The 17,530-nt window shown below is 41.2% G+C and overlaps 1 protein-coding gene across 1 annotated transcript in view; it reads left to right on the forward strand.

Moving 5' to 3' along the window:
- The window catches only part of LOC100668612 (cytochrome b5), a 47,288-nt gene extending 45,482 nt beyond the window's left edge, over nt 1-1,806 (forward strand). Inside the window, exon 5 of the mRNA XM_003406246.4 lies at nt 1,421-1,806. Within this exon, the coding sequence (XP_003406294.2) occupies nt 1,421-1,502 (82 nt within the window). The 3' untranslated portion in view covers nt 1,503-1,806. The remainder of the gene's footprint in view (nt 1-1,420) is intronic.
- Nucleotides 1,807-17,530: the final 15,724 nt, after the last annotated feature.

The following is a 17,530-nucleotide window of genomic DNA, read 5'->3' on the forward strand; positions in this document are numbered from 1 at the left end:
TTTCCCCATGGTGTCCTTCAGATGGTGAGTCCCTGGCCTGCTCATTCTCTTAAACTCCATGCAGACACCTGCTTCCTTCCTCATTTGATACATGTTGAGTTTCTTAATTTGTCCTGATTACATTTCCCTGAGCATGGGTCTGTTTTTCTTTGTTGCTTTTATAAATTGGCCCCAAAACTGAACCCAGTAATCAATCCCAGTGTAGCATAAATCACTTGTTCTAGGTACTAAATTTCTTTCCTGTAGGCCAAGCTTATACTAAGTTTTTGGCAGCTCAACTCTATTGACTTATATAATACGCTTCACTTTTTTTTTTTTTTTTTTTGACCCAAGCTGTAAAGCATACATTTATGCCTATTATATTTCACCCTGCCAAGTTTAACTGCCCCAGTCTGTTTGTATTCTGGTACATCTCCTGCCCTTAGGCAGTACCTCACCTTACTTTTGCTTGAGAGCTTTTTTCTAAATAGAAATGGGAAAACACCAGCAAACTCCATTGAGGTGAAAATTACATTTGTAATCTTTTTGAAATTTAAATCTTGCCACTGAACTTGATGTTCATTTGGGATGTTGTATGAAGAGTATTAAAGAATAGAAAGTTTTTGGCAGAAAAAAGACTGTCTGCTTTTATTTAGATTCTAAACCTATGTGTTAGTTTCTCTTTTGTAAGAAATTGTAGGTTCAAATGTAAATTGAAGGTATTCTTTATAGCTATGTCCCCGATAAATCTGCAATTTATAGCAGCTCAAAATCCTTGCAGTAGGACTGAGTAATGTGTAAATGAGGGATTTTCATGAATTTAGTTTGGGAATGCTGTTTCTTAACGCTTGAGATCTGCTAAGCACAGATCATGAAGCAGGATTTTAAAAAGAGCATCAAGGAATGTTAGAACCTTGGCACTAGTAGCAACCTCAGGAAGCAGATGGTTCAGACCCCTAATTTTCAGCACAGCATACGAGATATGCCTCCAGCTATCAAGCTGGCTGATAAAAAATGGTCTTGGCTCTCAATCTAATGCCATTTTAAATTCTTAATTAGTGTATATAATTAGAATAAAACGTGCAAGGAATATTCACTTTTATTAACTTGGGATTTAACGCAGAACCTATAACCTTTAGATGTAGTGCCTGTTGAGAAGTGATTCATGGCTCTTGGTGCAAAGTTTATAGAAGTCGGTCATAGTGGACCTGGTAGGGTCATGAGTTTGCTCGTAATGCCAGCAGGATAGAACACTGGCCATTAGTGTAGGGCATGTGTCCCATGCACATCACTTTTAGCAACTCAGTGTTGGATTTTCAGCTGAATGGGTGATAGAGGTGAGAGAAAGATGCCTTGGGAATATCTTACCAGAAGGAGCAAGCATTTTGAGTCCCCTGCCTCAACCTCCATGCAGGCTTCACTGCCCACTGTTTCTTTGCAGTTGGTGGACCAATTGGGTGATCCCAGCCATCTCGGCACTGATTGTAGCCCTGATGTATCGCCTCTACACAGCAGAAGACTAATCTCTTCCCAGAAGCTAATGCAAGAAAAGACTGCTTCAGACATGGGATAGAGAAGCCAACGTAACGGTCTACTGGAAGTGACAGAAACGTCCACTGAAAAAATGATTGTAATGTGCCTGTCTTTCTCCTACATTAGAAACAAAAAACAAGACAAAAAGCTGTTCTTTTCTTTCTACTCTTGAACTTTTCTTTTAGAGAATGTCTTTTTATTCATCAACATAATTTTGATGTTTCTCACTACATAATTCAGTTATTGAGCTAAATATGATCATTTTAAAATACACCTGGCTTTGAAAATATCCCACCAAGCTTGCCTGTTTACTTGGCTTGTAATTGTCTTTGATTTTCAGAATCCTTGGTTATTTAGCAGGATCCCTTAGTATACTGGTCCTTCAGACCCTATGGCAAGTGTGACTTGTGTTGGGGATGGGGGGCAGCCTGAGCACCTCTCCTGCACGTCTTTGTATTTTATCGAATAACCCAAGTGTCTCATGTTTCCAATGTGGTGTCTTCTTCAAGGAAATGAAGATAAGAAATTAAGAAAGGCCCTAAAGGTTTCTAAAATTGTTTTCCCTGAAATGGATGATAGAAAGAAAAGGTGGCCTACAGGATCCGTGAAAGGGACTTCCGTTCTTCTTTGATGAGGAACACCAGTGACATAAATACCTGTGAACTCTGAGAGAAAATTATAAGTATATTTTCTCAGCTTAACAATATCCTTCCATTACAACTGTCCATTCTCTCACCTTAACCATGTGGCTCCAAAGAGGTTCTCAGTTTCGTGGGTCCTGAAGTTTTAAAAATTCCTCGTTAGAGGTGAAAGGTGTGTCTGTACTCTTCTGAGGAAGTGTTGCTTCGCCCATTTGTAAAAACACAGGTGTGGAGGAGATTATGATTGACCTGGAATCGGATCTTTGAAGACATGCTGCTAGCAATGAGTGCGTCACTGGGAGCCGGGTGAGGCCCTGTCCACCTTCTCACTGGCAGCTCAGGCCTGACTGACCAGGTCATCTCATCTTCCATTTACCGTTCTCTGCCCCATCCTTTTTTTCTTTTAAACATGGAAACTTGAGGGATGGATTTATTAGACTCTAAATACATTGTAATTAGCCACGATCACACATGTTCCCATTGGCACATTAGCCACATGAGCAGTGGAGTTCTTCAGAAATGGCTAAAACTCTGGGACAGAATTTTATATTATTATTAAAACCAAAACCAAAACCCACTGCCGTCGAGTCAATTCCGACTCGTAGTGACCCTATAGGACAGAGTAGAACTACCCCCATAGAGTTTCCAAGGAGTACCTGGTGGATTCGAACTGCCGACCTCTTGGTTAGCAGCTGTAGCACTTAACCACTACGCCACTCGGGTTTCCAATGTTGTTATTACAAAGTATCAATTTTTACAATCAATAGCATGCATCCCCCTTTCTCTGCCTTCTTTGGCACTGAAACTTAGAGTGAATGTAGGCAAAGGGGTGGGGAAAAATGGCTGTATTACGGGTGAAAAATTACCTTGCAGAGGAATCCTTTATTCAAATTTTAATAAAGTCATGCCTCTTATAATGGATTTGAAGTGGAGTGCTTTGAAACAAACTTGTGAGTGTTACAGATGTTAAAATTCAGTAAGCTTGGACATATACATGTTGTTACACATGTTTAATCAGGGATAGGTCAATAGCTAACTAAAAGAAGGACATGTACCTTCATACTGTGGGTTTTTTTTTTTCTGTTGAGGTGAAATTCACGTAACAAAGTGAACAGTTCAGCCGTGTTTAGTACATTTGCAGATGTTGTGCAGCCACCATCTCTGTCTAGCTCCAAAACATCTTCATCACCCCAAAAGGAACATACTGGGTTTTAAAAAAATTTTTTTTGGTAAATATATCATCAAGCATTTGTCATTTCAATGTTTTTCACATGTATAATTTGGCAAAATTATTTACATTCATCATGTGTAATCGTTACCCCTCTCTGATTCCAGATTTTTCCGTCACCGTTAACAAGCTTAGCAATTGACTCCCTCCTTCCCCCTCCCTCCGATTCCTGTTGTTGTGTGCCCTTGAGCCAACTTCAACTCATTGTGACCCTATATGACAGAGTACAACTTTACCATTGGCTTTTCCAGGCTATAATCAGCAGGTCTTTTCTCACACAGAGCCACTGGTGAGTTTGAACCATGGACCTCTCAGTTAGCAGCCGAGCACTTAACCATTGTGCCACCCCCGGTAACCACTAAATAAACTTTGGTCTCTATAAATTTTCTGTTCTAGGTATTTCATAGAAGTGGCATCCTATAATATTTGTCCTTTTGTGCCTGACTTAATTTCACTCAGCATATTGTTTTCCAGATTCATCTATGTTGTAGCATGTATCCTGACTTCATTTCTTTTTGTGGCCAAGTAATACTCCATTGAAGGATCCCTGGTGGTGCAGTGGTTAAAGTGCCTGGCTACCAACTGAAAGGTTAGTGGTGGTTCAGACCCACCCAGTGGCTCTGTGGATGAAAGACCTGGCAGTCTGCTCCTGTAAAGATGACAGCCTAGGAAATCCTATAGGACAGTCCTACTTTAACATAGAAGGTTGCTGTGAGTCGGAATTGATTCAGAGGCACACGGCAACAACGATGTTCCATTTCGTTAGGCAGTGGTGGTTCAGTGGTGGAATTCTTGCCTTCCATGCTGGAGACTTGGGCTCAATTCCTTGCCATTGTACCTCATGTGCAGCCACCACCCATCTGTCAGTGGAGACTTGCTTGTTACTGTGATGCTGAAGAGGTCTCAGTGGAGCATCAAGACTAAGACTGGGAAAAAAGTCCTGGCAATCTACTGCTGCAGCCTCAAGCAGGCACAGAGCAGCCTTGTCATCATCTTCTATGCTTTAAACGCAGCCTTAACTCAGGAGCCCTGTTCATTCATAAGTGAACCTTGATTCTGATAAACTAAGTCCTGGTTTACACAGAGCATTGGATATTGCTATTTAAATGTATTGTTCAGATTCAGACCAGAGCTTTTAAGAGTAGTTTATGAGGAAAACCAAGAAAACCAAATCTGTTGCCATCGAGTCATTCTGACTCATAGTGACCCTGTAGGACAGAGTAGAACTGCCCCATAGGGTTTCCAAGGAGCACCTGGTGGATTTGAACTGCTGATCATTTGGTTAGCAGCTGAACCCTTAACCACTGCACCACCAGGGCTTCCTTTATGAGGAAATGGGAGTCAATTATTACCCAGTTTTTGCACTTAGGTAAAATGGTTTCAAGGACCTTAGTGGTGCAGACGGTTAAGTGCTCAGCTGCCAAATGAAAGGCTGGTGGTTCTAACCCAGCAGCTGCTCTGTAGGAGAAACACCTGGTGATCTGCTTCGATAAAGATTACACCCTAGGAAACCTGTTGGGGCAGTTCTGTTCTGTCACATAGGGTCAATATGAATTGGAAAAACAAAATGGTTTGACACACATTTGAACTGCAAGTGAAGTCACACTTTTTCTCTGAGAGAAAGTAAGTCTGATTTTAGTGATTTATGTAACAGGTGTGGCTTTGCCAATAGATTATGTCTCACACATTGAATGAGCTAACTTAAAGCTTCAAAGTTTTAATAAAAATATATTGTGATAAGATAAAAACATTTTATCAAAATGTATTGGTGAAAGTATTGAAAATAGTATTGGACTTTTTCAAAGCTTATGAGTAGCATATGACAAGTTATATCTGTGTGAACAAGTAGCATCTATAATGAATAGTTACTGGCCAAGTCTTAGTAAAGCCTTTTTGGTATATGACTAAAATAACTGGGCATCTAATCCTTTTAAAACACAGGTGGCTTCTATTTCTTTGTTTTCAACAAAATTAAGGAGGGCCTAATAGTCACTTAAAGAAATATTAGAAGTATTTCATAAGTCTCAAATTTTTTTCACATATAATCTTGATGCAGTTCAAACAGTTGAATGGCATTGCATTAACAGGAATGTTTAGCATGTACAAGAATAAAAAGTAATAGATTTGATACTGAACTCAATCTCATTCTAGCAGTAAGTAGTTCGCTAAGGATATTTGAACTAATTCTTTAAAAAGCCCTATTTATCTCATGAACAAGATAATTTCCAATAATATATTACTTTTGGATTTAATAGTTTATCACAATCTATAATTATGAATTTGTCTCACATATGCAGCACTAATGATTGTAATGATAATTCAGCTCCCTCCCCAAAATAATTTTAACTGTTAGAGCCACAAATATTAAAAGATTTTACTGGCATATACGTATTTCTACTGTAGAGAAGTGTGGTAGGATGATAAAAGCCTGTCAGTGATAATCCTATCTTTCATTAGGTTGGAATTCTGGGGAGATGTCAAGGAGAAAAGGAACAATGTAAACTTCCTGTCTGTTAAGAAAGAGTGCTGAAGCACTTTTTAAAAAAGAATAAAAGCCTGTTGTTGTCAAGGCAATTCCAACTCATAACGACCCTGTAGGACAGAAAAGAACTGCCCCACAGAGTTTCTAAGGCTGTAATCTTTATGGGTGCCCTGGTGGCGCAGTGGTTAAAGCACTTGACTGCTAACCAAAAAGCAAGTGATTCGAACTCATCAGACACTCCGAGGAAGAAGGAGGTGGCAATCTGCTTCTGTAAAGATTTGCAGTGGTGGAAACCCTATGGGGGCAGTTCTGCTCTGTCCTATAGGGTCACTGAGTCAGAATTGACTCAGGGCAGTGGTTTGTGTTTTTGGTAACCTTTACAGGAGCAGACTGCCGCATCTTTCTCACAGCAGCTGGTGGGTTCGAACTGCTGACCTTTCAGTTGGCAACCAAGCGCTTTAACCTCTGTGGCACCAGCGGTGCTTTCAATGATGAAACCCTCCGCCTGTTCTTCATTGTTGTCCAGTCCATTTCAACTCATAGCGACCCTATAGGACAGAGTAGAACTGCCCCATAGGGTTTCTTTCCAAGGTTGTAAGTCTTCAAGGAAGCAGACCACGACATCTTCTCCAGTGGAGCTGGTGGTGGGTTTTGAACTGCCAGCCTTTTGGTTAGCAGCTGAGCACTTGAATCACTGGACCATAGGGGCTCCTTTTAAAGGAGAATAATGATGGCAAATTGCTCTGATATTTAAATTCCGTTGGATATGTTTCAAAGAGTGATGTTTCAGCTTTATTTTAAAATGTCATTATTTAAAACATGCCGAACTCATGCCCTTTATAAATATTTAAACACATGATGAAAATTGGAAAGGTCAAATGAAAGTATTCTTCAAAATTCTTTTAAGGAGTAATTTAAGAAAAAGTTTTAGTGGCCATTGGTTCATATGGCAGGTGTCGTCTGCTCTTCCTCCCCTCCACTTCTCTCTCTCCTTTCCCCTCTGCGGACCTTTGCATTTCCATCCCTTCTCATTGTTTGGCCACAATATGAAATCAAAATATAGTTCAGAATGTTGGTAGTATATGTTGGGTGGAGCTTTGCTCTACATGCTCAATTTTAACATCAAGATGCCTGGATTTTTTTGTTTCTCTCAAAATATTCAATAAAAATTGCTTTTTATTTGGATTTAAATTACGTTTGTAAAAGGTTTCAGTCCATAAACTGCTCCCAGGAAACACTGAAGGGACTGAGTTAAAACTAAATTGTGTGGCATTTAGTATTTCTTGTGGCTTAAAAGTCTTTTTTTTTTTTAAGATCCCCACTCCTGAACTGGAGACCATTGAGTGGTAAATACTAAATCTGAAAAATTTTGGTTTTAAATTAGCATAAAGCATCTTTGACACTATAAAGCAGGGAAAACATGAAAATAAACACCCACTTTTTTCAGGAACTCATCTGTTGTGTTAAAATGTTAAACTGTGGTGAGGTAGGAAGGAAGACTTTAGGAACCCAAGAGACCATGGTTAAAAACCCCGTTCCACCACTTGCTTGTTGTTGTCTGAGTTCCTTATCCTTCTGAGCTTTCCTTGCCTGTTTACATAACTCATGGCAGTGCTGCCCTAGACATCTATAAGAGGGGTCCCTACCCTGGTGCCTCTATTAGAGGGCTCTACTCTGAACCCCCCAGCTGTGCCCCTCCACGTGTCAGGATCCTTGGGGGCCAAGGAGACATGTATCCCTCCCAAACGCCAACCCTGCATGTGGCGCAAGCAGCTCCTGGCCTACCGTTAGGGCCTGCGGGCTGCTCTGAGCCTGTGCTTCCAGGGGGCTGGCCAGGCTGCTGGTGCATGCACATCAGGGCATGAAGGATGGGGAGGCGGGTGTGGGAGTGATTTTCAGGGAGAGCAACAGAACTCTGTGGAATCTGAAAATCCTAACTTTAAACCTGACCTTTCAGGTCATTATGAAAATGTGTTTATCAAGGTAGGAGGATAGAAAATACATTGCTTCATAGATTTGTTAGTTCGATTGATAACATTAAAATACTTAGCCCTAGGATGTGTGTGCCTGCGTTTGTCTCTTCAGCCCAACCAGTGCTGGGGAATGGCTGGGCCCTTCATCTCATCACCTTGAGAATGTGCTTTAGATTAAGTGAGGAATTTGGTGTGAAATTTGAGCAAAACAAATGGCAATTTTAACAATTACACTTATTCAGCATGTCATGTCAGTATACAGGAGCCTGTTAGGTTGGCTGACAGTTTACAAACTACTCTTTCTGCTTGCTGGTTTTTTTTTTTTTTTTTGGATTGTTTAATGTTTATTTTAAATTCAGGTGATATCTTCATATAGCTTTAAGTGCTGAGTCATTCCAGAATCCTTATTGAAAAAACAGCACCTTGATAGCATTCATCCCATTTCTTATTCCAGCAGAAAACCTTTCTCATCGGTTGCTGCTTCCCTTTCTCTTTTACTTTTCCTACGGGCTGCTACCTGTGTTTCAGCTCCATCTCTTGTAGCCCTGGCAGCTCTACGTTTGTCACATGTTTGTAGAGGTGATGGCTTCCTTATGTCTTTCTGTTCCTGTTTGGCATAAGCGTTCATGCTGTCACATTCAGAGGGGCCATTGGTATGGCTCCATATCAGGGTGAAGGCCTTAGCATTTGGGATAGTACAGAGTTGTCCTGAGATGAGGGTCCACTCCTCTCTCATTTAGTATTGTCAACGCAAGGTGACATATAAAGGCTGAGAGGAATGAGGTGGTCTCTGCTCTCAGAGGGCTTTGCACTTAGCAGCTAACTGAAAGTTGGTAGTTTGAACCCACCAGTGACTCCACAGGAGAAAGATGTGGCAGTCTGCTTCTGTAAAGATTACAGCCTTGGAAACCCTATGGGGCTGTTCTGTCCCTTAGGGTCAAGATGAGTTGGAATCAACTTGACAGCAACGGGTTTTTATATTATTTAATCTTCATCTGAACCCTCAAATTACATAATAAATTGCAGAAATTTCACAGATGGTAAGTAACAAAATGTGTAAATTGTGATTGAATATCTTTTGACTAAAACACACTGTTTTCTTATACCAACAAATATATCTTAAATATTCAGTAACTTAGGGATGCGTTCTATCCCAAAATTAATTTGCAATATTTGGACCTCTGAATAAACTTTTTGATAAAAAGGAAGCTTTAAATGCTTCCAGGCTAGCCCTATATGCTTATTTAGCTCATAGTTGAACGGTTGTGCTAATATTACTAGAATTCTTTCCCTTTCTGTCTTTTTCTCACATTTCCAAGAATACCTTAGAAGAAGGTACAATAGGATCCCAATAATATATGCTAATTTTTAGACTCAGAAACTCAATTTTGGTTCCTGCAATTCTGGTTTGTTCCCTAACTACTAAGGAGGCATGGTCGAGGAAAGTCCTTCCCCTCGACTCCCAAGTTTTGTAGACACACATACACGCGTGTGTGCACGCATACATGCGTGTACGCATACATGCATGTATATGTATGCATTTTTCTCTAGCTCTGTACACAGAAAGGGCCTAGAAGTAATGACACCGCAGAAGCAGTGAGCACACCTTGTTCCTAGGTCTTGTTTTCTAAGTATCATTCCTCACTAAAAGAACAAGTACTCCTTGGAGAAACGGCAAATTCTAGCCCTGAGGTATGGAAAGTATAAGTGACCCTAGGATACCTTATTGTGCTGGAAAGCAAGAAAGTGTCAGAGACTGCTGGAGATATGTCCAAAGGACACAAGAGCCAGCTTGAAGGGGCCCCTCTATGCACATTTGGGATGGTGTAAGCATAAAAAAGAAACGGATAAGATATAATCCTTGAGCCCACGGCATGATCATACTAAAAATATGTAGGGGAAGGAAAGCTCTTTTTTAAAATAAAATACTGGCTGCTAATACGTGAAGAAATACAATGTGAAAGAAAAAATCACCATTTGCAAATACTAATGCAATAATTCAGAGCAGGATCAGCAAGTGATGCTAAAACCTTTGAATGATAGGTTATTAGAAAGCAAGATGTTCACCTGGTGTCAAAATTGTTAGGTGCAGTCAAGTCAGTTCTGACTGATAGCGACCCTATATGTACAACAGAACAAAACACTGCCAGGTCATGTGCCATCTCCACAATCATTGCTATGCTTGAGCCTATTGTTATAGCCACATCTCCTTGAGGGTCTTCCTCTTTTTTGCCAACCCTTTATTTTACCATGCATGATGGCCTTCTCCAGGTACTGGTCCCTCCTGATAACGTGTCCAAAGTAAGTGAGACAAAGTCTTGCCATCTTTGATTCTAAGGTCTCAGAATATTACCCAATAAATTGCTTATTGATTACAAAGCAAAAAAGGTGTCTTTCTAATGGGGAATCTGGAGGGCACCACTTTAAGATAGTGATCAAATTTAGTATCACCAATGGTGTGACAACCTGACATTAAGTTTCTCCTGATGTGACAGTGGAGAGTAACCAGTATTACCTAAATAGTATTTTAACCAAAAATGTTTAACCTGAGTCAAATTATGAAGAGGTGATCAGACAAATCCTGAATGTATAGCATTCTGCAGGACAACTGGCCTAGACCTTCACCAGTGTCAATGTCATCCAAGACCAAAGGCAGGTGAATGCCTAGATTGTTGTTGTTGGATGCCATGGAGTTTATTTCAAGTCATAGTGACCCTATGGTGACAGAGTAGAACTGCCCAATAGGGTTTTCTAAGTTGTAATCTTTACGAGAGCAGATCACCAGGTGGGTTTGAACTGCCAGCCTTTGGGTTAGCAGCCAAGCACCTAACTATTGCACCACAAAATCTCCTTTATTCTAGTCTTAAAGGGTACTTACTAAAGAGATATGACAAAGTCAATGTGTGAACCTTGATTAGACCTGGAATTTAAAAATCGATATAAAGGACATCACTGGGACAATTGGAGAAATTTTAATGCAGACTATAGTATTGTTGTGTCAATGTTAAAATTTCTTGGTTGTAATGATATTGTGGCTATGAAGGAGAATGTCTTATTCTTAGGGGGTGTATAGTGAAATATTTACTAGCTCAGCCTAGGTGAAGGATACATAGGTCTTTATTCTACTGCTTATTCAATTTTTATGTGACTTTGAAATTTCAAAATAAAAATCTGGGGGAAAAACAAGCAAAAACCATCTTTATGGTGGTGGTGGGAAACTCCTACTAGGTGATTGCAATGGAATATACAGTCATAGTTGAGAACCACTTATCTACTGCAGCCATCTGTGGTTCTCAAACTTCTGTGTGAGGACTCTTTAAAGCAGGTTGCTTTGCCTCACCCCCAGAGTTCCAGATTCAGTAGGTCTGGGTGGGGCCTGAGAATCTGCATTTCTGACAAGTGCCTAGGGATGCTGATGCTCTGGTCTGGAATCACCTTTAAGAGCCAGGGTGATACTGCATCTTTACTCTCTCCCTACCCGTTGCCATCGAGTAGATTCCAACTCATAGGGACCCCATGTGACAGAGTAGAACTACCTCATAGGGTTTCCGAGGCTGTTATCTTCACAGAAGCAGGCTGCTGCATCTTTCTCCCACAGAGCGGCTGGTGGATTTGAACCGCCGACCTTTTGGTTAGCAGCTGAACACTTAACCACTGCACCACCAGTGCTCCTTTATCCACTCTCTACCTCACTGGTCAACATTGATTGTGGTGGTGGTTGCACAACTCTATAAGTGTATAAAAAACATTGAATTGTATACTTTAAATTGGTGAATTTTATGGTATGGGGATTATGTCTCAATAAAGCTCTTATTTAAAAAAATCAATATGATCAAAGCAAACTCACCCAAGAAACAACCCTCCTTCAGGGTTTATTCTCTCCGGAGCACCATCCGGTATATGCCAGGAACAGGAATTATCCTTTCCATCTCACTCCCCTTCACATTTCTTCCTAAAATTTCCCATCTGTTCAAAGTGACTTGTTTCATGGTGTAGAATTTGAAGGTAGAGGAGCTTTTGTATTTTTTCACTTTATGTTTTGTACACTTACATATTGTTTGAAATTTGTTGTTGTTAAATGCCATCAAGTCAGCTCTGACTCATAACGATGCTATGTACAACAGAAGGAGGCATTGCCCGGTTCTGCACCATCCCCACAATCGTTGCTATTGGAGCCCGTTGTAGCCGCTGTGTCACTCTGTCTCATTAAGCACCTATTTTTTCGCTGACACTCTGCTTTACCAAGCATGATGTCCTTCTCCAGGGAGAGGTCCCTCCTGATAACATGTCCAAAGCACGTAAGATGACTATCTCGCCATCCTCCGTTCTAAGGAGCATGCTCGGAGTGCTTCTTCCAGGACAGATTTGTTTGTTCTTCTGGCAGTCCATGGTATACGCAACATTCTTCACCAGCACCATAATTTAAAGGCATCAGTTCTTCTTTGGTCTTCCTTATTCATTGTCCAGCTTTCACATGCATATGAAGTAATTGAAAATGTCATGGCTAGGGTCCGGTGCACTTTAGACCTCAAAGTGACATCTTTGCTTTTTATCACTTTAAAGGGTCTTCTGCAGCAGATTTGCCCAATGCAATATGTTATTTGATTTCTTGACTGCTACTTCCATGGTAAAAAAAAAAAAAAAAAAAAATTTATTTTTTTTTACTTCCATGGGTGTTGATTGTGGATCCAAGTAAAATGAAATCCTTGACAATTCCAGTCTTTTCTCTGTTTATCGTGATGTTGCCAGTTGCAAGGATTTTTGTTTTTCTTATGTTGAAATATAATCCATACTGAAGGCTGTGGTCTTTGATCATCGGTAAGTGCTTCAAGTCCTCTTTGCTTTCAGCAAGCAATTATTTGAAATAAAATGAATGAATTTTGCAATTTAAAAGAATCACTTATATATATCATCTTAATAGAGTGACCTGTCCATTTTTATCCTATTTACCTAGCATCCACCTCCTCTCTGCACCTCCACTGCCCCTGACTTAGTTCAGGCCTTCAGCTCTTCTGAGTTGTTAGCACAAGCACTCTCCAACTAGCCTCACCTGGATCTGCCTATCAATCCTATTCTGCACTGTAGTCTTAGAGCCTAGCCCAATGCCTGGGACATAGATGATTTGTTTGTTGATCGAATAATTGAACTAATAAATGAATGATGTCCCTTAACTGGTCTCCTACCTCCAGTCTCTATTTCTAATCTGTTATTCCCATTATCATTGGATTATTCTTACTAAGGTGCCACTTTGATATCACTTTTGTCTCTAAAACTTTATGGTGACAGCTAGTCTGATGACAGACTTTGAGAACTACAAGTCAGAAGGATGATTCCAAGGTGTGTTTAAACTTCAAAGTTTCTCAGCTTGGAAAGAGGCAGAGAGAGATGCTGTCTGAAAAACCTCTAATATTCTTTTAGCACTTGTAGATCCTGTTGGCTTGTGAAACCCTGTGGAAGGCTAAATTCGTGCCTAGATCTTAGAGTCTGCCCAGGGAGGGTGAAAAGTTATCAGTAGCAAACATGAAAAAGGGCAGGGCCAACTTCCTACTCAGGGTCAGAAAAGTCCTGTGCTCTTCAACCTGAATTTGATAACTCATCAGGTGACTGCCAGACCCTTTATCTCTGAACTGCAGTACCTCCTAACTTCAGCAAGTCTGCCCAAACACTGAGTCTGGACCGTTCCGTGTTGGTAAACAGTGCCTAAAGCCTTCCTTTTAACTAAAACATGGTGGTGGTAGCTTCAGGGCCCCAGTGACACTGTCCTGGGAGAAGAGTCACTATTTTCACATCTGAGGCTCAGCTGAGCAATGACTAGAGAAAGCAGTTTCTTCTCTCCTCTTTGGAGGGGGCTCGGTCACTGCTTTAGTCCTGGACACTGAGTCGCTTGGAGGAGACTTTCCAGGAGATGTGATTTACAGCAGCCAAATTTTTAGAATTTTCTACCTGATCTTTTAGAGTTGTCTTGCCCACATTTAATCATTTTAAAAACACCCTTATCAAAATGTTTAAAATCATTCAACTTAATCTTTGCTGTCTTTGTAGGAACTCTTTTTCATGAGTCTTTTCTTGGGTTATGAGAAGAGTTTACTAAGAATGAAGGAAAAACTATCCCCGCTCAGCTCATAATACCTACTATTCCTAAAATTCATTCCTCAGCTCTGCATTGAGTGTGCACTGTGTGCCAGAAACTGCTCTAGGTACTAGGGGTACAGCACTGGACAAGACACACAAAGCCCCTGCCCTCTGGAAGCAGACAGTCTAGTGGGGAGACTCACAGATGACCCACAAATAAGTCGATGTGTGCCATAACATCAGCCAGTGAACAATACAAGAAAGTAAAGGGGGCGAGGCGATAGAGTAACAAGGAGTGTGGCTTTAATTCGGGTGATCAGGAAAGTCTCGGTGCATGGGCAACATTTGGGCAGAGACCGGATTGGAAGGAGGTGTGCAAATGTCTGAGGGAAAAGCATTCCTGGAAAGGGGAACAGCATGTGTGAAGGCCCCAGGCAGCTATGCCTGGCTTATTGAAGAATGACAAGGAAGCCAGCATGGCTTCAACAGACAAGATCTGATTACATTTAGAGGGATCCATGAGGAGAGCAGGACATGGGTGGGCAGGCCATTTACTAATCCATTTCCTGAGCTGAGGAAAAAAATACATGTATTCATTTTTAAAGGACATTGGCATTGCCGCTCAAGTATGTTCTGTGGACCAACAGTGTCAGCATCACCTGTGAGCTTACTAGACTTGCAGCATCTCAGGCCCTCCTGAGATCATGTGTTATCGTGTGGGTGAACTCAGTGTAAATACAGGGAAAAGGGACTTGGGAAGTTTGGAGTTTGGATGTGCAGGAATGAAAAGGGTCCTAGGCTAGGGGTCTGAATACCTCGGGTTAAGTCTGCTATGAAGACCAAGCATGCCTCCCCTCTTTGCCTCATTTTCTCTCTGCTCTAAAATGTAGTTAAGGTAGATACTGGCGATCAGGCAGCCAATAAAATCAGTTACTTCCTTGGATGGGCATGGCAGACTGCAAAGAGCTCTTCACACATGCAATATTATTACCCCGAAATCACCTGAGTCACGGGGCATACTCTGTCCTTCTGATTACCCTTTAGCCCCCCTACCCCCCACCCCGCCACACTTCTGTCCTCCCCGAAACTTGGGGATGACATCAAGTGACTTTCGTGCTGGTGCTACCTAGTGCTGCCCCTCCTAAGGCAGTGTCCAGCCTATTTGATCATGCACTGCTTCTGGTTTATTTGATCATGCATTCCCTCTTGTTCTAGAACCTGTATAGTGGACAGATGTTATTTTGCTATGTCTAAGCTCCCAGCTTCTGATATCTAAATCAGTCTTGGGGGAAATGCAGCTAAGGGATTCCCTATGGACTTTCATGTTGCCTTGTTCTCTAGGCCATTAATTAAATGATGCCCCTTGTCAGTACTGAATAGATCGTTTTGCTCATCTTAGAAGTAGAGAAGCAATGGCTTCAATGAGGTAGCCATGATGCCTGCTCGAGGACTCCCCTCTCCAAGGCCCTGCCTCGTACCGTCTGCTCTTCTCCATTCATACTACTCATCTGATATCAAGTGCTGTATTATGACTTTGGGAATCATTTTGTGAATTTATATTGTCATTCTGACTCTCTTAACCAGGGACCATTCATTCACTCATTCATCCATTCATTCATTCAGCATACTGAGAAATAACCGTATGCTGGTTCTTGTGGAAAATATTGGTAGTACAATTATAGTGGAGCCATTTTCGCTGGCTGAGGGAGATGATCCAGAGGCTAAGGTGGACTTCTGGGAGGATGGTGGTGCCTGTTAGTCTAGGTTAGAGATGGAGGCTTGAGTATCACCAGCTCATGGGTAAGTGGTGAGATCATCTGGGAGAAGACTAGAGAGTCAAGAATGAGACCCACTTTAGGGTAAAGGAAGAGGAGGCTGAGAGGGAGCGATTGGTGAAGTAGGAAGAGCACCAGGAGAGGGCATCCAAGAAGCCAGTGGGAGACAATGCCACACAAAGTGTAGAGTCTGCATCAGGGCTGGGTGTCAGGAGGTCAGGAGCAATTGCAATACTGTCATAATAGCACTTACGCAGTGCTTACTGTGGGCTGGACACTGTTTGAAGGACATTGCATTGATTACCTCCTCTAATCCTCATAAAGGAGACTTTGTGGTCCAGTGGTTAAGAGTTCAGCTGCTAATTGAAAGGTCAGCAGTTTGAACCCACCTGCATCTCTGTGGGAGAAAGTTATGAGTTGGAATCGATTCGACAGCAATGGGTTTGTGTTTTTTTTTTTTTTTTTTTTAATCCTTATAACACATACAACATATAACCACAGTCTTCAGTATGAATTACACCTCAACATAAAGAAAACAAAATCCTCTCGACTGGACCAATAAACAGCATCATGATAAACAGAGAAACTATTGAAATTGTAAAGGATTTCACTTTAGTCGAATCCATAATCAATGACCGTGGAAGTAGCAGTCAAGAAATAAGTTGGGCAAATCTGCTGAAAAATACCTCTTTAAAGTGTTAAAAGAGCAAGGATGTCACTTTGGGGACTAAGGTGTGCCTAACCCAAAGCCATGGTGTTTTCAATTGCCTCATAAGCATGTGAAACCTGGACAATGAATAAAGAAGATGGAAGAATTGATGCCTTTGAATTATGGTGTTGGTGAAGAACATTGAATATACCATGGACTGCCAGAAGAATGAACAAATATGTCTTAGAAGAAGTACAACCAGAATGCTCATTAGAAGGAAGGATGTTGAGACTATGTCTCACATACTTTGGACATGTTGTCAGGAGGGATCAGTCCCTGGAGAAGGACATCATACCTGGTAAAGTAGAGGGTCAGCAAAAAAGATCAAGACCCTCAACACGATGGATGGACACAGTGGCTGCAACAATGGGCTCAAGCATGATAATGATTGTGAGGATGGCACAGGACCTGGCAGTGTTTCATTCTGTTGTACATAGGGTCTTTGTGAGTTGGAACTGACTCAACAGCACCCCACCCAGTGCAGCACCTAACAACAACAAAAACATAACACATACATGAAGTAGAAACCTATTACTATCTCCATTTTAAAAGAGAAGAAACTGAGGCAGAGAGGGTCTAGGTAACTTTCACAAGGTCACAAAACAACTAAGTGATAGAGCTGGGATCCAGCTTCTGCTACTCAGGGCCTCACATCTGTGCTCTCAACTAGCATGCTAAGATTCAGATTGAAAGTGTCCCCTAGGCAAGTTCTGTGAAAACTTTATTGGTCAGTTTTGTTTGTTTGTTTTTTAATTTATTGAGGTGAAATTCACATAAGAAAAATGAACCATTTTAAAATGAACAATTCAGTAGCATTTAGCACATCAACAATGTTGTATGACCATCACTTCTAGTTCCAGAACATTTTCCTCACTCCAGGAGGAAATCCTGTACTCTTTGAGCAGTTTCTCCCCATTCTCCTTCCCGCAACCCCCTGGTAACCAATAATCTGCTTTTGGTCTCTATGAATTTACCTGCTCTGGACATTCCTTGTCTGTCAGTTTGCCCTACTGTGGTGGACATTTCGCATAAATGGCATCTTACAATATGTAGCCTTTTGTGTCTGGCTTCTTTCACTCAGTGTGTTTTTTGAGACTCATCCATGTTGTAGCATGTTTCAGTACTTAATTTCTCTTTA

This window comes from Loxodonta africana, chromosome 11, assembly GCF_030014295.1.
Source record: "Loxodonta africana isolate mLoxAfr1 chromosome 11, mLoxAfr1.hap2, whole genome shotgun sequence".
NCBI lineage: Eukaryota > Metazoa > Chordata > Mammalia > Proboscidea > Elephantidae > Loxodonta > Loxodonta africana.